General features: G+C 42.5%; 1 protein-coding gene across 1 annotated transcript in view; it reads left to right on the top strand.

Annotated features, from left to right (window-relative positions):
• IL17A (interleukin 17A) overlaps positions 1 to 20,668 on the top strand; it is a 110,480-nt gene extending 89,812 nt beyond the window's left edge. Inside the window, exons 3-4 of the mRNA XM_030886881.1 lie at positions 19,051 to 19,256; positions 20,431 to 20,668. Coding sequence (XP_030742741.1) covers positions 19,051 to 19,256; positions 20,431 to 20,668 — 444 coding nt within the window. The remainder of the gene's footprint in view (positions 1 to 19,050; positions 19,257 to 20,430) is intronic.
• Positions 20,669 to 21,534: the final 866 nt, after the last annotated feature.

Genomic DNA, 21,534 nt, shown 5'->3' with positions numbered 1-21,534 from the left:
AAAAGAATGTTATGGTTGGGGTCACCACAACATGAGGAACTGTATTAAAGGGTCATGGCATTAGGAAGGTTGAGAACCACTGAGCTGGAAGAATTCAAGGTTGGCAATGTGCCAATGATTCCTGGGATTGGCAGGCAGTCTAACGGGAGCTTGACAAACCACATGCAGGATCCAAATCCAGCTAGCTTCCGCATAGTGCCAATTTATACTAAGAGCAGGCCATACCCTAAATAAAACCTCCCTCCATGGCATCAAGGCTGTGACCAGATTCAGGAGGTCTGTTCCTCTCACAGCTGCTTGGCTGCTTCACAAAAGACCTCATCATGGGGTTGACCACACTCTGTTAGATCATATCAGGGCAGAATCCTGGCTCATCCAAGTTGACATAAAATCAGATTATGTCAACAGTCCAGTACTGAAAAAGAGAAAATAACAAATACTGGAGAGGCTATAGAGTGATTGGGCACAGTCCTCACATACTGCTGGTAGGATGGACATATGTACACCCACTGAGGAACACTGTATGGCACCACCGCAAACAACTGGGAATATAAAGTCCATACAATCCAGCAATCCCTCTGCTGGGCAAATATCCTAAAGAAGAAAGAGTCATAACATAAACAGACATGTGCACGCCCACGGTCTTCGCAGCACTATTCACAATAGCAAGAAGACAAAAACAACCTAAAGGCCCATCGGTAAAAGAATGGATAAAACACGCACAACGGAATACAATCCATTGCTTTAAAAAAAAATGTCAATTTTTTTTAAAAAGGCAAAGCCAACAACTCCTTGACATGGATGGACCTGGAGAACATGATAATGAGGGAAATCTCTCAATCACACAAAGACAAATATTACAGAAGCTAGTGATATAAAGGAGAAATAAAACCAAAAATAAAGATGGCCATGCTAAAGGGAACAGATGTCGGGGCTTTCAGTGGGTGAGAGGGAGGGAAGGAAGGAATGATAAACCAATGGGCTGGACTTCAGATGGGTGTAAACGTGGGGGTAAGGAAGACGGGAGTCCACAGGTGGAACAAGGGAAACAAGGAGCAGTGAAAGGTAAACTATTGAAAGTGGGACAGAGAGCAGGGGGACTTGATTAGTAGATTAAACTGATGAATACAAAGCTGATCATCTGAAATGTGAACCTCTACCTAATAAAGTGGAGCTGATACCAAGGGCCCAAATAGAAAGTAAATGTTCAGAAAATAATGATGGAAATGTATGTATAAATATGCTTGATACAATTGATGTATGGCTTCTTATAAGAGCTGTAAGAGCCCCCAATAAAATGACCTTTTAATGAAAAGAAATTAAAAAGATAAAAAGACATGGAGGAAACTTTCGTGCATATTGTTAAATGAAAGGCACACATCTATAAAGACAATGCTCTGTATGAATTCAGTTATACAGCATTCTGGAAAAGAAAAAGGACAGACCGTAAGATGATTAGTGGTTTGTATGCATTTCGGAAGGAGGTGTGGGGAATCAATAGGTGGAGCGCAGGGGATTTTTCAGGCAGTGGAACTGCTCTGTCTGACACACGAATAAATATATGAAAATTTTCATTTCTCAAAGCCCGTGGAAGTGTGCTACGTGGAAAGGGGGAAAAAACTGTCTATATGCATTAGTCAGTGATAAGGTACTTTTCAGTCATAACAGATATATTCATGCAAGATGTTTATAATAGTTGAAGCAATGTGCAGAGGAAAGGGAGGTTTGTGGGCATTTTCTATATGTTTTGCTCAATTTTTATGCAAATCTACCTAATATTTCTCTGAAAAAAATTGTCTTTTTAAAAAATAAATATATGTATGGGGAAATGTTTAAAATATGTTGTGATGTAAGGAAAGCTGGTTACAAAATATACAGCTAAGTCAAAAGGTATTGCTTCTAGAGTTCCAGGTGAAGGATGCACATATATGTTGATAACAAACAAAACATGTTTCAGCATGTCTGTGAGGTCAGTGGATGGCTAGAAGCCAGTGCTCTCAGTAGCACGTGGATCTTAGTCTCGTTGGGATGTCTTTTGTAAATTGGTGCCAGGGTGAGGGGGGCGCGGCAGTTGCTGTCAGGGCCCCTATCAACTTTTTAACAAAATGCAAGGAGATATCTTCCCAAGTCATTGAAGCTTTGCAAAAAGTTTCTGAGAATATGGCCTCATATAAAACAGTAGCTTTTAGATGGGTCAAGCATTTTCAGGAGGATTGAGAAGATCTCGAAGATGGATTTAAGGCAGAGAGGTGAGCTAAGAAGTTATGGCAGGTATTTTTGGGTGGTTTTAATTGATCTTCTCAAAGGACCTGGGACAACCACGGGGGCTTATTATGAAGAAGTTTTAAGAAAATTGAAAACTGTGCTGGTGAGAAAAAGGTCAGGAAAGCTGTACCAAGAAAATATTTTCCATCAAAACAATACACCTACCCTAGAGAAGCAAGGGCCGGCCTACGAAAACTGCGGTGGCAGCCATACCCCATTCTTTCCCACAGCTTCTCAGATGCCTTGCCATGAATATAAACTTTATCAGCACTCATGGAGCCCACAGTACATAAAAGGCCCCATGGATCATCTAATTATTATGGATTAGATAAACATATGTTCTCTCCTGACAGCTACCTAAGAAGCATGTTCTTTCCATGTCCATCGTGGGGGTCTGAAACCCGCAGTTCAGACGATCTAAGACATCCGAAGTCACACAAGCACTAAAGAGAAGCTCAGACTAGAGTATCGGAATGTCTGGGGTTGGAAACGTAGCCCTGTATTAAACAGGAGCCTCTTCTATACTCCATACCAGAATTCTACTTCAAGATTTATTGGCAGGAAAAAATTCACCTCCTCTAAGGAATTAGCCAGTTTCTTCCTTTCTTGTAATAAAAAATGTATAATTGAGCATGCTTCCCTTTTCTCTTTGGCTGCCAGGAAGCTCAGAGGCGTATAGAAACTTCAAGTAGAGTAACTATGTTGGCCTTTATAAGCTGTTGATTGTGAGGTTGGATTTTCCCAGACCTTGGCTTTTAACTGTGTTTTTATATTTTTCCCAGGCCTGGTTCATTCTCTTTTACTCCCTGAATGCTTATGATCACTCACTGCCCTCAAAATCATTCCATTTTCACCACATTTTCAAGTCGGGGAGTAGCGACTTCACCCCAGCATCCTCTGCACTGTCTCTACAAGAAAAAACAGTGAGCAATTTGTTCCAGGTTCACCTGCTATGAATTTCCTTTCAAATAATATCGTGTGGTGGTCTCTCAATCATGATGACTTAAAAATTGCTGAAAAGCACTTAGTTTGTAAAATTGAGAGCCCAACCAAAGTGTGTGGTTTGTTTAATTTTAGATCTTACATTTCAGTGACATCCGTTCAGTCTCAAAACCTCAGTCACTCGATGACCTTAATTCTTAGGGCATCAGGTGAAGTCAGCTTTATCAGAGGGAAGGCCACCCGCAAAGCAAATTTGCATGCTCCCGCTCATGGATTGGTATAGAATTCTAAATGTATTTCTTTGAAGAAAAAAAAAAGGAAAGCTTTCTGACCCACTTTAAATCAGTGTTTCAGTAAAAGCCTAGCAAGGAACCCACCTAAGGAAGACGCTTGGTTTCCATGAGGTTAGTAACTACTACTTAGAGGAGAAATTGACACGCCCATACGTTCGGTGTGTGCTCTTTAGTGCAGGGCTTAGGGGAACGGTGATGGGCTGTGGTTGTTTTTAAGATGACGTGTTATGATGTGTCTGCCATCTTGCACAGCTCAATCTCTTACACAGCTTCCAGGTACTACCTACCTCCATGTTGGGGCGGGCAAAGAGGAGGGGTACGAGAAAATCTCATCTACCCCACGGATCATGGAATTCCTACTATTTGGAAATCACCATGTGATTTGATGCCTTTCTATCAGATACCCCCTGTGGCTAATGTAACAGCTGTGTCGTATTTGATGGGTCATATCGATGATAGAGATGAAGTTTATTTGTTTTTTCAACATGTCCAAACAGTTCTGTGATTTAATCTCATCTGATAAATGCACAGGCCTAGACTAAATAGGGGCAGCATCAAAATTCGAAAGTATAAGAAAGAAAATGAGTTATTCACAGAAGCTGTTGACAGAGGGTTTCTATCAGACAGAAGAGCATTTTATGAGTTAGGATGACTAGTTGTGAGAAAACAGAATCTAATTTGTGTGTGTGTGTGTGTGTGTGTGTGTTTTTAAGATTCTACCTTCCATTTCTCACCTCTCAGCAGCTCATTTACAATGATGCTGTTACAGTGTTCTCATTCCAAATCATCCCTCACCTCTATATCATGTAAGGAAGGGGGCAGTTTCCTCCAAGAGGGTTTCCACTGGTGCCTGTACCCATCCATGGCAGTGTTCCCATCCCCTATTCACACTAGTCTGCATGGCCTTGGGAGCAAACCCACAAGGAATACAGAGCCAAGAGTGTGACATTGGCGAGGAACGATGATACTGTCAGAGCAATGCTGTGATGGCAATTTCCTATTTAACAAACCATGTTCATTTCATATGTATTACACTAGACAGCAACTTTAGTCTTATGTGAATTTCTCATACAGAAAGTGTCGATTTCTTCAAGACATGGATAGATGATCCAGAACGTGATTTGAAAAAAGAAGAAGTTGTCATCAAGTAGACTCCAACTCATGGCGACCCCAGGTGTGTCAGAGTATGTATGATTCTGTACAGTTTTCCATAGCTAACTGGTGCGAAGTAGATTGCCAGGCCTTTCTTCTGAGGTGCCTCTGTGTAGCCTTGAACCACCAACCTTTCAGTTAGCAGCCAAGTACATTAACTGTTCTTGTTTTTTGTTTTCACTTGTGTGTTTGGGGACTTTTTTTTTTTTAAGCTGTGGATTAGGTGACAGTTGACAGAGCAAATCGATTATATATACTGATTTGTGACAATTTGTGATGATCCCTTTGATGTAACAATACTTCCTCCCTGTGTTCCCTGTTTCCGTTCCTGCCTTAACTTTGTTTCTAGGCTGCCTTAACTTTGTTTTTAGGCAAATGCTGCCTTTTTGGTCTCATGCCGTCGATGGTAAAGGAGTGATACCTTTATTCATACCTGGTGTCATTATTCATTTTACAGGCCTGTCTGGTCGAAAGTTGATCCCCAGGGATGGATTCAGTTCCAGACTTCAAGGGTATCTGAGGGTCATGATCTTGGGGGTTTTAGGACCTCTGTCAGGTCAGCAGCACATTGACCCATTCTCCCAGAGCTGCGTGATCTAGATCTCAATCTGGATCTCCATTCGATCCTGACTCCTTCAAGTCCCACTGCTCTCCTGATGACTCTCTACTGCAGAGATTCTCCTTTCAACCACCTTTTCCTTCCAAGTGTCTGACATTGTTCCCATGGGCAAGTTCATTTTCAAAAGATTAACTCTCCAGGCTCAAAGTCCAAGAAAATTCTCTCCAGCCACTCATGATCTTCTCTATATTAGATCAACACTAGGAAAGAAGAGCCTTAGAAGGGTCCAGTTAAAATGGGAACAAAATGTGTAAAAGCTCATATTCATTAAAAACAAAAACAAAAAAACACCAGGCTTGCTGGCCTGCTAGAGACTGGAGGAACCCCCTGAGATTATTACTGTATGACACTCTCTCAACCTGAATTGAAGCCACTCCCGTGGTCACCTTTCAGTCAAATAACAGAGTGACCAATAAAATAAATAAGTATACCCATGAGGAATGTGCTCCTTAGAACAACCAGCTACATGGGAGCAAATGGGCAAAAGCAAAGGCGAGCAGGCAAGGAGGGGCTGGGGACTTGGAGGGATAGAGATAGAGGGGGCAAGTTAAGAGGGGGAGAGTGCCAACATATTAGGTGGAGTGGGAGAAGCCAAACATCACAGAACCATTTGAATTTGAGCTGTTGGAGGGAAGCCAGTGTGCTCTGTACACGTGTACCTGAAGCACAAGTCATGTTAGGTAAAAAAGAGAGAGAGAGAGATGGTCTTGCTTGCTTATAAAGTGGTGTATACTTTATAAAATAGAAGAGCCCATTACCTCTTCAAATAGCCACTGTCTTTACACTATAACACTAAAAAATAAAAATACCTAAGGATTATTATTAAAAATAATAATGATAATGTTTTATTGTGATATGAATTGAGTGGGAGGTTTACATTTCAGGCCATCAGTGCTGCATTCAATAGGTTCAAACTACTTACAAAATCCAGCCCCACCCCCAATTTCTCTTCTCTGTCTAATGGACCTCCAGCGTCCCTTTCAAGTCAATAGCTGTCAACCTTCTAATCCGTAGCTTCATCTTTACACCCTTGCCCTCCCACCCCAGGGACCCTCCAAAGCCTGTTACCTCCAAACGTGCTGGACACAAGGGATGGATGGATGGATTGTGATGAGTTGTCCGAGCTCCCAAGAAAATGATTTTTAAAAGTCTGTTACCTCTGGTCTGCAAGTCTTTGTGCTGGTTTTTATCCTCATCCTATATTTGTCTCTTGTGATTGACTCACTTTGTTCAGCACAATGATTTCCAGGTGCATCCACATCATGAGGTGCCTTATGGTTGTATCATTGTTTTTAGTGATGCATACTGTTTCATGTGTGCATGTACTGAAGTTTCTTTATCCCTTCTTTTACAGAGGGTCATTGGGCTGTGTCCAACTTCTTGATGTTATGAATGGTGACACGCATTTTCTTACACTGAGAGTATCATTATTTTTTTAATTCAAAGGCTGCAGAAGAGAAACTTAAAAGACAATACACTCTCAATAGGAACCCTGCCACCTAACAAGGGGAAAAAGGTATATTGTTGATTTTAGTTCAACAGTCTCAATTTCCACCATATTGAGACCAAAGGCTCCATAATGTTCTCTCCTGGGAACCAAAGGAGGAAACATTGGTCTAATGCAAGCCGAAAGGAATGTTGTCTACTGGTCTAATAATTTCAAGATGCATTGAAAAGCATTGCCTTCCTTCAAAAAGCCCACACATATCTCATCAGTGTTCCTCCTTTGTGTGCATTTGACTCCTGTCTCTGGCTGTACCCCCTTCTTCCCATCCCTCATAGGTCTCAACTCGCAACTTGCTGGTCCATCCTACTGTGGCCATCTGCTGCTCCCCTCCCACAGAAGCGAGACTGATGAGTGTGAAGGCAATGCTAAGTAAAATTGGTGCTTTGAATTGTTCTTTCACTATTTTCTTTCTCCAAAACGTCATAGACCATCAAAGGCTACCTGCTACACAAACTCCTCTTTGTAAAGATCAGGTGGCTGAGCCTGAAAGAAGAGAAGGACCCAAGAACAAAGCCACAACTAAAGCAAAGGAGTCCTTAGGATTAAAAGGGTGGCGTTTACCTAAGGACAGAAGATAAAGACAAAAGAAATGGAAGCCGGAAGCACTGTGAGGAAGTGGATATGAGACATGACATTGAGAAGTTTGAAAAGGATGGATTGAAATGAAATGTCTGGCAATTGTTGAATGTAAAACTGATTTGCCCTGTAAAACCTTTACTTAAATCATAATAAAAAGGTTTTTTAAATAAATAATTACATAAAAAGATTTTTTAAAAGGAGTCCTCTCATCAATTGTTCTCTGTATCCTAGTTCTCAGTCCAGCATTTCTTCCACCTCAACAGTTTAGGATCCCAACCCGAGCCAGCTTCCAGACAAACACAGAGGATGAGCCCCTCCCAATTGCATCCCCAGCTCGGCCTACTCTTGCGCTTCCAGCTGCCCTTCCGGGACAGACAGGCTTCTAGGTCCCCCAGCTCTGGTCATCACTTCGAAATGATCACTGTCACACTTTAAAGGAAGCCCAGCTTGCTTCGCCATGTGTGTTAGTCTGGGTACTTTAGAGAAACAAATCCACAGAAACTCATATGTATAAGAGAGAGTTTTACATAAAGTTTAAGTGCGCATCAAGAAAACATCCCAACCCAGTGCTGCCCAAGCCCACAAGTCCAACATTAACCCCTATGTCCAACACCAATTCACAAAGTCCTCCTCCATCTCACAGTACACACGTAATGACACCGACTGCAGGAGGAAAGCCGAATCAGTGAATGTGTAAGCATCTCAGCGCTGGCAGGGGTTTCCCCACCGGTGCTCCAGCACCCAGGGATGCATGGGAGTAAGTCCAATGGGAGTTCTCCTCAGGGATGTCTTGTAGGAAGTGAGCCTTGCAAGCTGAAGCAGGGAACTGGCTAAGGCAGCTGCACCCTGGTCCAACCATCAGAAAGCAAGAGACCTGAGAACTAGAAAGGCGAGGCTCACTGAGCCATTTATCCCTCCGCCTTTCATTTAACCCAACATGTGTTTATCGGCCAGGTTGGCACAGTAAACTAACTACCTCACCATGCTTAAAACAAAGGTTGGCTTATCAAAGGACAGCACATGGAGTAAATTTCAGAGGAATAAGAGGCAGGCTAGACAGAAGAGCCAGGGTCTACATTTCTTTTTCACCATCATCTGCGCCCCTTCAGCCAAGGAACAGGAATCCAAGGGACACCATTTCCTCGGATACAGCTTTATCAGGATACTTTTTAGAAGACCAAGTTATCGAGTCAAGTCTCTAAACAACCCACTGTGGTCATTGGACTGCAGCCGTGCCAGAACGACCATGCAAGATTCTGAAGCTCCCCTCTAGCATTGATACTGTCAATCACTCTACACGTTGAGTATGCACCCTTCACTGGACGCCATGTAGGTGATGGAGTTCCTAAGTGGAGCAGACAATTGACATGTTCTACGGCTAACTGAAAGTTCAGAGACTTCAGACCACCCAGAGACTCTTCAAAAAAAACAAAAACAACACACTTCAATCTACTCCCAAAATATCAGCCACAGAAAACCCAGTGAAGCACAGCTGTGCTCGGACACACATGGGATCAGAAACGACTTCAAAGCAGCTGGTGATGGTAGATACTGGGGGAAACAAAGACTAATAAGATTATTTTCTGTCCTGCAGGAAAATGAGATATGTAAATACACGACATACTTTGCTATTGTTGTTGCTGTTGCTGTTAGATGCCTTTGAGTCAGTTCTGATTCATAGAGATCTTGTGTATAACAGAGCAAAGCACTCCCCCGTTCTGCAGCGTCCTCATAATCTTTCCTATGTTTGTTTCAGTCACTGTGTCAATCCATCTTCTTGAAGGTCTCTTTCTTTTTTGGTGACCCTCTACTTTGCCAAGCTTGATACCCTTCTCCAAAGACTGCTATTTTCTTAATAAGATGTGCAAAGTATGGGAGACTAGGTCTCACCATCCTCAAATCTAAGGAATATTCTGGCTGTACTTATTCCTAGAGAGGTTTGTTTGTTCTTCTGAAGTATATGGTGTCATCAGTATTCTTTATCAACACCACAACAAAAAGGCATCAATTTTCTCTGGTCATCTTTATTCATTGTCCATATTTCCCATGCATATGAGGCTATTAAAAATACCATGGCTTGGGGCAGTTTCATTTTGGTACTCAAGGTGATATCTTTGACCTTTAACACTTTAAAAAGGCATTTTGCACCAGCTTTGTCCAATGTTGCTCATCATGTGGTTTCTCGAATACGACTTCCATGCGTACTACTGATTGTGGATTCAAGTCAAATGGATCTTTGAAAACAGTGATCTTTGCTTCATTTACCATGATGCTTATTGGTCTAGTTGTGAGAGTTTTTTGTTTTCTGTACATTGAGATATAATCTATACTGGTCGATAGTCTTTGATCCTCGTCAGTAAGTACTTCACATCCTCTTGGCTTTCAGCAAGCAATGTTATGTCCTCTCCCCATCTCAAGATGTTAACGAGTCTTCCTCCAATCCTTGCATTCTTTTTCCTATAGCTCAGCATCTCTGATCATTAGCTCCGTCTGAATAAGTATGGTAAAAAATAGATAATCCCGATGAACACCTTTCCTGATTTTAAGCCATTCAGTATCTCCTCAGTTTGCTCAAATGACTGCCTCTTCATCTATGTACAAGTTCCCCATGAGTACAACTAATTGCTCTGGAATTCCCAGTCTTCTCAGGGTTATTCATAGTTTCTATCAGAGGAGCCAGCCCCTAACAAATCATCACAGGCCCAGCAGGCACAATTGTATGTGGGGTACAAAAAGACTGTTTCCCAGCTCAACTCCCCCAAATATATATGTTAGACTTAGGACACTGCTTGCAACTGATGGTAAATGATTGTTATCTCCCTGTAGACTCCAGCCATCCAGAGCAAGCAGACACCATTGTTTCTCCCACAATAGGTAGGGCTCACCCCCTGCTGTTCGGGACAGTGGCTTGCTTCCCTTGAAAGCTTGGGCTCAATAAAGTCTCCAAGTCTAGGGTAATCAAGGTTAGGTCGCCATCATGAATCTAGGATCCGCCCATCTTGTCACATGTGTGCCCCAATGCCTCCCCTTCCTGGTGCATGTATACCCCTAGATCATCCCCTTCTCATTACTGTATTACCTATAGTACAGCCCTTTCCTGTGATGTATGTCTTTACCTGTATTTAGGGGGCTTGCACATCCCCAAAAGATATATAAGCCTTGCTTAACAATAAATCTCTCCCTCTCCTGCCCTGTACGACTAAGAGGAGCTGAGGTGAGCATGCTACCATGAAATGTGTCCGACTCCATTATTTCAATGTCTCTTCTACCTCTCATATTCTCTATGGCTTTACAAAAATTCTTACTTATTATCGCTGTACAATTGTGCCTACTGGACCTATGATGATTTGTTAGGGGCTGGAAACCCTGACAAATGTACAGCGATAATAAATAAAGGTTATAGGAAAGTCATAGAGAATAAAGGAGAAGAGAGAGTGAAATGAAGGAATCAGACACATTTCATGGTAGCATGCTCACCTCAGCTCCTCTTAGTGGTCCACGTGGAGATGGGAGATGAGAGGGCAGGAGAGTGTGATTCATGGCTAACCAAGGCTTATATATCTTTTGGGGACATGCAAGCCCCTAGTTACAGGTAAAGACCTACGTCACAGGAAAGGGTTGAACTATATGTATTACAGCAATGGGAGAGGGACAATCTATGGGTCTACATGAAGGGGAGGGATTGGGGGCACACATGTGACAAGATGGGCAGATCCTAGATTCAGGATGGCAGCCTACCTCTGGATGTCACTGACCAGGTTTGACCTGTTCTCTGGCTCTCCATGGGAACAATTATCAGTAGGGTGTGAAACCCACCTACAGTGGACCAGACAGCAGTCTGAATGCCTTCTGGGAGAATATCTCTAAGCATCTGACTTCCCATCATGGGCTGGCAAACAGCGTCTACTGTTTGGCATATCTTTGGGGAAGACAAAGCCGGGGAAAGGTCTTTTTACATCCCATAAGTTTCTAAGATACTAAATATGAGTAGAAATATACAGAATGTCTGTGTATCAGAAAGGAAAGGGCAACACAAAAGCAACCTGTTAACACCTCTGTTCTGTGACAAACTACAGGAGCCTTGCAGGAGTTGCAAAGATCTCTAACTTTGGCCTTAAAGAATTATAGAACAAATCTAAGACAGGAGACAAATGTATAGCTTATGAATATTTTTAAAGTGAAATAAAGGTTACTAGGGAGGGTAGCATAAGTTAGGTGTGATGGGAGCTGTTTGTTCTGATTCAGGAAGTCAGGAGAGGCCTTCTTCAGGGCTAGAGGATACAGGATCTGGGGGGAAAGAGTGGCACTTTCATAAACTGAAGAAGGGAAAGAGCATTTCAGAGGCAACATCTTAACAAAAGGCGTGTAGGTATAAGAAGGATGCCTGCAGGAAACTCAGGACCCCATGAGCCAGGCTATGCAGCAGCAGGGTAGGAGATGAGGCTAGAAAAGAGGGTTGAGACAATCATGGAGAAACTCATAGACTAACTCAAGCACACATTTCACTCTGTTTTGACCATAAAGGAAGGGAAACAAAGGCACAGTGAGAGTTCTGTTTGGAGAATGGCTGTTGCAGAAATCTCAGAATGCAGAAGGGAAGTCATTGGAACTAAGAGAAAAAACCTACTGCTATTTAGTTGATTCCAACTCATAGTGATCCAATGTAGGGTTCCCAAGGCTGGACATCTTGACGAGAACAGAGAGCCTCAACTTTTCCCTGCAGAGTGGCTGGTGGGTGTGAACTGCCATTCTTGAGGTTAGCAATCCAATACTTATCTGATAGCATCACAAGGGAGCTGTTAAAACAGTCCAGGTGGGTAAGTCTAAGTTACAGGGATGACAGTCGGCCCAGGGTAAAAGTACAGATGTAAGAGACACTGTGGTGGTCCCACAGGGAAAAGAAGCAGGTGGACTCTCAGTGACTCTATGTCTTCAAGGTAAAATGGTGGGGCCAACACTAGGAGTAGGGACACTGGAAGCAACTCTATCTTCTTTGTTCTTCTGTTGGCTTAGTCTGTCAAATGATCTACCATTACTGCTGAGACTCAGCAGCCCATGGCTCCTACAGAAGATCAGACAGGTCCTCTCTAACCTGGGAAACAGAAGCTACCTCAGGTATGTTTAACAGTTAAATACAGGGGAGAAATGACACCTCTAGTGGAGATTAGTATTATCAAGACCGAGGGGACATGTGGAGCAGAAACTTCTCTAGCAAATTGAACAGGAGAAACACCCTTATCCCTTACTTTTCCTACTTCCCTCTCTTACTCTTCTGACCTCAATTTCTTTGGATGAACCCAGCTGAAAGCCAACTAACAGGAAGTCTGCGGAGGCAGGCTGCAGGGACTGAGTCTCTGAAGTACAGAGTAGATGATGGCAAGCAGACCTGGACCTGAGGATAACAAGACAAACTTACTACAGAGCCCAAGTGCTGAGGTAATGATGCTGGTCAGCCTCCCGGTGAGTCAGATAGAAAATTGAACTATCAGCTGAGAGGGCCTGGGAACCCTGGCTCACCTCTCCGGGGAGAGGGAGACTACATGCAGCCAGCCACATCTGTACCTACTGACTCCTTCATCTTCCTCATCCTTGTGTTAGAGCTCTATATGCGTGAAGAGGAACTATTCCCGAAGCCCTTAAATCCAAGTTCATCTCCCTTAGAGAGTAGAGAGAAAAAGGAAAAGAGCAATTCCCTTCTCTCTTCTCTTCCACATTCCCTCATTACTCGTCCCCCTTCTTATCTTTAGCATGCTCTGCTCTCCTTTTTCTCTACCTCCATTGCCTTTCTTTCTTCGTTATTTCATGTCCATTGCCAATTTCTTCCACCTTTCGTCTACCTTTAACTCCTCTCTTCCGCCGTCTCCATCTCATTCCCGGTAGAGACACAAGCTAACCCTCTAAAATGGCTGCACTTCAGCTAAGCAGGCATTCCCAGTGTGAGGTCACTGGACTCACCTGTAGGACCCCTCTCCAGCACATTATCAGGCTGGACCGCAGTCATGCACTCCTCCTTCCCCCACATCCCAAAGATGCTGTTGCACACAATAGCAGGAACCTAACCATGAGTTGCAAGCACCTACCATCATCGTTTTCAATATCTGACTGTGTTCCCTACTGCTCGTAAGGTTTTACATATTGAATTTCTCAGAAGTGGTCAAACTGTGGCTTCTTCATGGTCTGTTCTTATCCTGGAAGTTCTGCTAAAACTTGTTCATCATGGGTGACACTGCCAGTATTTGAAATGCCAGTGACATTGCTTCCAGCATCACAGCAACCACTACAGTATGACATGCAAGCCACCACAGTATGACAAATTGGTAGACAAGTGACAACAATGGGCTCATATAACAGCAATTGTGAAGCAGGCACATAACTGGCCAATGTTTCATTCCATTGAACATACTCAGCTTACGAATGTCTAATAAAAACAACAACAAATAAAAATCTTACAAAAAATATTTTAAGAAACCCATGTCTCTTAAAAAGGTTTTGTTATTAAAATAAAGTGTTCTTGCCTTGAGGGGAGTACCTGAGTAGAGGCCCAATGTTTGTCTGCTACCTTAATTCTTAACATAAATAGATTTACATAGATCTATTTCCCTATCATTATAGATAATATATTTACATGTGTACACGCCTGTATTTAGACCTCTATAAATGTCCTTTGCCTCCTAGCTCTTTCCTCTATTTCCTTTTACTTTCCTCTTGTCCCACTAACATGTTAGGCCTTCATTCGGGTTTCACAAATTCCTCTTGGCTACATTGCCCTTGTTCAAACTCCACCCGGCATCCTATGTCCTCCTCGCCATCGATTTTAGGTCACTTGTTCCCTGGTCCCTGAATTTGTTAACACCCACTTCCTTTCCCGTGCCTCCTCCTCTCCCGTGTGCCACCCCCCTAACCCCCAACCCCAGAACCTTCGGTCCTGTGGCTTGCTCCTCCAGATTGTTTACCGTGCCTATCTTATCTAGAGAGACCTGCAGAGACAATAATAAGCACAAAAATAATACTGAGCAAAATGAAGCAATGAAAAAACAACAACAACAAAAACTGACGACAAAAAAAAGAAACCCGGCATTCTGTGATGCTCACCTTCTCAATATGATCTCTGAAAACAAAGTGGGTGCATAACAAACGTGATGAAGAGAGCAGATGGTGACCAGCTATCAAAAGATATAGCATCTAAGGTCTTAAAAGCTTGAAGATAAACAAGTGGCCATCTAGCTGAGAAGCAACAAAGCCCACATGGCTGTGTGATCATGAGGTGTCAATGGGATCGGGTATCAGCCATCAAAGACCCAGATCAAAAAATCATATCAATGTCAATGAGGGGGAACATGGAGTGGAGACCCAAAGCCCATCTGTAGATAACTGGACATCCCTTACATAAGGGTCACAAAGAAGAGACGAGCCAGTCAGAGTGTAGTATAGCACCAAAGAAACATACAACTTTCCTCTAGTTCTTTAGTGCTTCTTTCCCCCTACTATCATGACCTAATTCTACCTCACAAATCCAGTTAGACCAGAGGATGTACACTGGTACAGATCATAGCTGGAAACACAGAGAATCCAGGACAGATAAACCCCTCAGGACCGATAATGAGAGCAGTGATACCAGGAGTGTAAGGTGGGGGGAGAAAGAGGAAACTGATCACAATAATCTGCATATAGCCCCCTCCCTGGGGGACAAACAACAGAAAAGTGGGTGAAGGGAGACAGCAGTCGGTGTAAGACATGAAAAAAAAAATGTATTAATTATCAAGGGTTCATGAGGGAGGGAGGGTGGGGAAAAGGGGAAAAGGAGCTGATACCAAGAGCTCAAGCAGAAAGAAAATACTTTGAAAATGATGGTGGCAGCATATGTACAAATGTGCTTGACACAGTGGATGGATGGATGGATCGTTGTAAGAGTTGTATGAGCCCCCAATAAAATGATTTAATTTTTTTTTAAAAGGTTTTGTTAACTGGTATAAACAAAGCCTCCATGGCTACCTCCTCCGTGACTCCTTTCTTGTCTAGCCAGCCACCCTGGATACACGACTACTCTCCAAGTCCGTGAGTCCCCAAATGCAAACAGAGTCGAGTCTCTTCGATCGGGTCCGGTCAGTCTTTAGGTCTCTCCCCTTCTACGTGTAGGGAGTCTTTCCCTCCTTCGAGCGTGAGCCCAAAGGCTCCCGAAGAGCTGCACAGAGTTGAGCCTCAAGTTAAATAACCTATTTGATATAATATGGTCATTGATACAAAATTGATTTAAATAACATGTTAAATAACATATTTGACAACATGCTGTGTTAACATATAATATAGCCCGTCATCATGACATTGTTTATTTGTTCATTTTGTTTGTTTAGGTGAAGGGAGAAGTTTCTGTAATTGTCTTCATGACATCTGGTCAGGGAACCGAGTGAGGAAAGGAAAGATTAATGAGAAGGGGCTTAAGTGGAGAGCAAATGTTTTGAGAATGATGGGGGCAATGAATGTACAAATGTGCTTTACACAATGGATGGATGGATGGATGGTGATAAGAGTTGTATGAGCCCCTAATAAAGTGATTTTTTTTAAAAGATCATTGAGAAATCGAGGGACTTGATCCCAGAAGATTTGTAAATTATGTCTAACTCTTATTTCCCTATGAGCAATTAAAATGGAGCATAACTCTTATGGTACTTTGATATATGCCCATCAGTAAATTATCTTAGCCCACAGCAAAGCATCTTTGCTCAGCTTCTGCCGTCCAGTGAAATATTTAATATGGCTCTTCTAGCCATAATCTTTGGTAATTCCACCAAATGACTTTTTCCTAATGGGTCTGAGTTAGAGATGGTATGGAAAAACCCTGACCGGATTCAATTGTGAGTGATTGTTAACAGGATTAATTGTGATTATCATCCTGCTGCATATAAAATGAACCATCTCAGCAGCAGGAGGGAGATGTTACTACCAGCAAGAACAAAGAGCTAAGATCTTTGGACCCTGAGATCCCTGTGCATTGAATCTGCTTGATCCAGGAAACAGCTATAATACCGGAGAAGTGCCAAGGAGGAACGACAGGGCCAGAACGGGATCCAGAGCACGAGACATAGAGTGGCTTCCCATCCTCCAGAGCAGCTTCAGGCACTTAATTGGGGAACTAGGTTTGCTGATCTACAGATCTAGAGCTGAGCATCTTCAGGATGAGGCTTATAGTGGAGTGATGTGCCCTATGGGCATTTAATGGTAGCTCTAAAGAGTATTTTAGCATTGCAGAAGTAGGGCATCAGACAGGGAGCCATGTGACTAAAAAGCCAAAGACCAGAAAGAAATCTGCCTATGGGCATGGCAGAGCAGGTGTTTCCTATCCCAATAATTGTATCCTGAGCTTTTGTAACCTGTGAACTCCCTTAATAAACCCCCAAATCATGAGTATCGTCGGTGAGCTCTGTGAGCTCTGTGTAGCCGTTGCAATGAATTGTCAAACCCATCTGAAAAGGAGAGGTGGCTGACGGAGAGACAGTTGGTGTAAGAATTGGCAGGAAGGTTGGAGGGTGGGACGTGTCTGATCTCGGCCTCACAGAAATTGGCCTTGGGTGACACTGATGTAGAGTTTGATCTTCCTTCCTGCTTGCATAGCTGGAAGGAGTCCGTCATCATCACCATGTCACATATCTTTTTCATAGCTTCCAATAAGTAATCGTTTCTTGACGAATGAAAAGAAGACATAAAGATGCGAATTTCTGCCTTCCGATTTTCCTTTCATAAGCAAATATTACACATCATGAAGGGGAAGTTCTTTTTTGACCTCGTTTTGGCATGGAAATTTAACCACATCACCAAAACCCACTCATGCACTCAATGTAAGTGACCACAGAAGGAGCAAAGTCCTATATAAAGAGAGCTGCACATTTTGTGGCACATAGCAGGAACAAGCTCATCCATCCTCAGCTGCTCAGAGGAAGCTGCGATGTTGTCTGTGAGGCCCTTGCCTGGGGTGAGTCCTGTACTGTTGTGCTGTGCGCTCACTGATATGTACCAAATATGATTTCTTATTTGTGATATGAAAATGTGTATTATAGCTATGGGAGATCTAAAAATACTTTGTGTGCAGGGTAGGTAATGAAAGCTTTGGTGGATATTTAAATCATTATAGACCCTTTTCAAGAACTGATCGACATCAGTTTGAAAGATGAGATTAAAACGGAAAGAGTTGCTACATTGGGGTTAAACCACATAAGACTGTGGCTTAATGATATGGTGGTGTACAGCAAGAAAGAATGTTTATTGAAATGCTGTTTTCTTGAGTACAAAAAAAAAAAGTAAAATACTTCAATTAGACCATTACGACCATTCCCCCCCCCCCATCCATAACACCATGAGAATTTAAAAGTTATGGCAATGACCTTTTTTTTCAATACCCTATACCATCAGCTTGGCAAGAAGGATTGGCATAGTGCCCACAGCAATGGGCTCTCATAAGAACAATTGTGAGAATGGCCCAGGCCCAGGTGGGTCTTCATTCTGCTGTGTGTAGGGGAGCTATGCATTGGCCCTTAAGAACAGCAACATACTATTTGATGTTTGGGCATTAAAATGAACTTATTATAATTAGATAGATGTGTAACTGGTTCAGAGTCAATAGGCTTTACATTCTCAAGATATTTAACTTAAAATATTTTTTTGAAATCAGACTTTATATTAGAGTCAATACATATTTTGTTAACCAGAAAATATGCATAAGAACATGTAAGTGGAACTGGTGGTTAGTTAAGTGCTCATCAGTGGGACCAATGATGTGTCTAACATGAATAAGGATGCCACTAACAGCAATGGTGAGGATGGTGCAGCACAGGGTAGCATTTTGTTCTGTTGTATATAGATGGAGACCCTGTTTGTTGGATGCCATGGCAACCAACAACAACAAGAAGCTCACCACCCAAAGCAAAAAGCTATATACCAAGTATCTTAACTGAAAACGAAGGGTATATTGTTGCTTTGTGTAGCTTTGTAAAAATCCATGCATTATTTCAGCATACAAGAATATCAGTCACACACAGAGAGAATTAATAATGATGATGATGCCACAGAGATTGTTGATATTCTCTTAATTCAAGGTGTATGCCTGATTTCGCATAGGGTTTACGAGAATGCTTAGACTGAGAACGGCACAGGAGGACATTATCTCTTAGAAAATCAAGGTTACTCATCTCCAGTTGACCTGGCAACCACAGATGAGTTGACAGGTGAATGGCATGGCAATCCTTGCCATGCTTACTACAATTTACTATGAGCCTATGACTCATGTAAAGAGCCCTGGTGGTGCAGTGATTAAGCACTTGACTTAATTAAAAGATTGGTGATTCAACCCCACCAGTCACCCTCAGACAGAAAAATGTTAGTCTGGTTCCATATAGATGTCACGTCTTGGGAACCCAAGGTTGACGTGATTCTGAATGGACCCAGAGGCAACAAGTTTGGTTTGGGATGTGTCTTCGCTGAGTCAAAGAAGATGGTCTACGAGCAGTAAAATCTCCATAGTCTTACACTGTTTTAGCCAATTGACCAGTGATTTCTTTAACAACGATAGTGGGGGGAGGGGGCGTCATATAAATTGTTCTGGAGCACAGCAGGTTCTTTTTGATTAGCAAGACAATCATCATCATCATAGTTTGTTTTAAAAACCCGCATATGACTTCTACCTCTCTTATCTTCCCATCCAGTTCCGCTCACTGCTCCTCTTGCTGAGCTTGGTGACTCTGGCGATGGCAAGAACAACAGTGCCACAGAGTTCCCGATGCCCAAGTACCGAGGAGAGTGGCTTCCCCCAGATGGTGAACATCAGTAGCCATAGCATCAGTAGCCATAACACGAACTTCAGAAAGATCACAGATTACTCCAACAGATCCACCTCACCTTGGACTCTCCGGTATGTATTTCTGCATGTTGCAGCATGCTTACACATCAGAAACTGCAGTGACATCACCTGCAGAATCTTTCTTTTCCCCACTCGGAATTATTAATCAAGCCTTGAAGGATGACCGTGCAGCAAAGTGATTCTCAAATTTTTCAATCTATAAATTTCTTCTGTAGAACAAAGTACACCCCCACACACACACACACAACTCAATCACATTGTCACTCACACTGAAATGCCACCCAAATTATAGTCACTGTTCTACTATTTAAAAGACCCCAAATCTATTGTTTCCCCCAATTGATGTATTAATGCTTAACTATGTTTTACCAGAGCAACCATTAAGAACATTGGATAAAATAATTTAGTGATTAGCTGGTGGATTTGTACTGGTTCTTTTTTCAGTCATTCTATAACTGGGAAAATAGAGTTTAAGTCCAGTGGAGGAAGTACAAGTTTAGTATCCCTATTCCTTTTGCAGTCAGATCTTAATCTACATCCTGAGCATGCCTAAACTTGCTGTGCCCTCACTACACCTGGAGTTTAGGTGCCATTAAAGAGGAAATTCAAGATGCATTTTGACCATGCCTCTGTGCAGATAAACCTTCGTTATGTGGAGCCTGAAGACTCACCCACACCTAGGGCTTCTCCTCCTTATTACTAAGAAGAGTTCACAAAATCCATCCCAAAGACTCATTTACCCAGCTGGGAGAGGAAAGGAAGGGAAGCTTACAGAGGGGCTTATGGTCTTGTTACCAGCCCTTGCATCAGCTCTGGGCCCTGTCCTCTGTCCTATGAATGTACCTTCAGATAAAATATTTCTAAAACAGCCTTCACAGTCAGACCAATGCCAAATCAACTCTGGTCTTGGTCGTTTTTCGCTCTATCAACTATACCATAAATAAGCAATCTCTGATGCCAAACAAATCCCCCTGTAGTCTCCGCCTATTTAGATGTGTTTGTTCCTCAAATGAACTGGGAAGCCAACTGGAAATTGTCTATTTTCAATACCACCTGATGTATTTGGAGATGTGACTTTTCTCCAAATGTCTTCATCCTAACAGCACTTAGAGAAGATAGGACGTACAAGAACCTCATATATGAGCCTGCCTCCTTTCAGTCCTACTTCCTTCCTTTCTGCTTTGCCAGGAGCTCACCTTCCGTCTGGCTTTTGTCTCCCTTGCAGCCCTAATGAGGACCCTGAGAGGTACCCTCGCGTGATATGGGAGGCCCAGTGCCGCTCTTTGAACTGTGTCAATCATGCCGGGAAGGTGAACCTACACATGAACTCCGTCGGCATCCAGCAAGAGATCATGGTCCTGAAAAGGGATAGCAGGCACTGTCCCCACTCCTTCCGGCTGGAGAGAATCATGGTGACCGTGGGCTGCACCTGTATTCGGCCCATCATCAAGCACCTGAGCTGAGAGCCATGGGCTCCCCAATGCAGTTAGACATTCTGGGGAGTAGGTTCAGCTCCTGGGGAACCCTGATCCTTTAAAACCCCAGTCCTTTTTCTAAGCAAACTCTCACTGTCCCCAACAGCCCATTCAGCTAGGATCAGAATGCTCTCCCCAAGGTTTAAACTGAGTTTGAATTCTGCTTCTTATGTGCTTGTCTAAGGGATTTAAGTTATTTATGTATTTAATAAGACCAGATCACTGGGGCGCAGACTCTGCTGTTTTATATATTGCCTACTTGGTTTTGTTTTATAATCAAGATTTTAGACAGGAAACTTTGTTATTTAAGAGGTGAAACATATTTATGTGAGCTATTTATGGATCTATTTATATTTCTTAATCTTTAGAGAAAGACGAAGTCTGTTCTGCCTAAGGAGGTCCTCGATGGGAGTAAATGGTATTGGATAATTCTGAGTGCTCCCATTGTGTGACTATGGGATAGTCTCTTCTTTGTCACTTAGGAGTGCGTAACTTGGCTGAAAAGAAAAGAAAAATTAAATCTGGTTTCATATTAAGTTAATTATATAAATTGTTGAGCTTCCAAGTGAGAGTAAGGAAGTTTAACTCTGCTTTGTTCAACCCTTGTAACAAAAACACTTGATGACAATAAAATTTGGGGAGAAAATATGTTTCCTTACTTTTTTTTTATTGGAGGTGCTTCAAGAAACTCAACTTATCCATAATTACAAAAGTATACAAAATAGCTTATAGAGAAAAGCAAAGCTTGCCTTTGACCAACATGCCTTTGACCCACTCAAGTCCAAGTACTCAATTTCCTATTCCTTCACAACAACAAGGCGTTCTGATGGGTTAGGTCAGTGGTTCTCATCCTG

This window comes from Echinops telfairi, unplaced genomic scaffold (genome assembly GCF_000313985.2).
Source record: "Echinops telfairi isolate 266 unplaced genomic scaffold, ASM31398v2 ScPeMD7_3533;HRSCAF=4204_1, whole genome shotgun sequence".
NCBI classification, from domain to species: Eukaryota; Metazoa; Chordata; class Mammalia; order Afrosoricida; family Tenrecidae; genus Echinops; species Echinops telfairi.
This window is presented reverse-complemented; position numbering and strand designations above follow the sequence as displayed.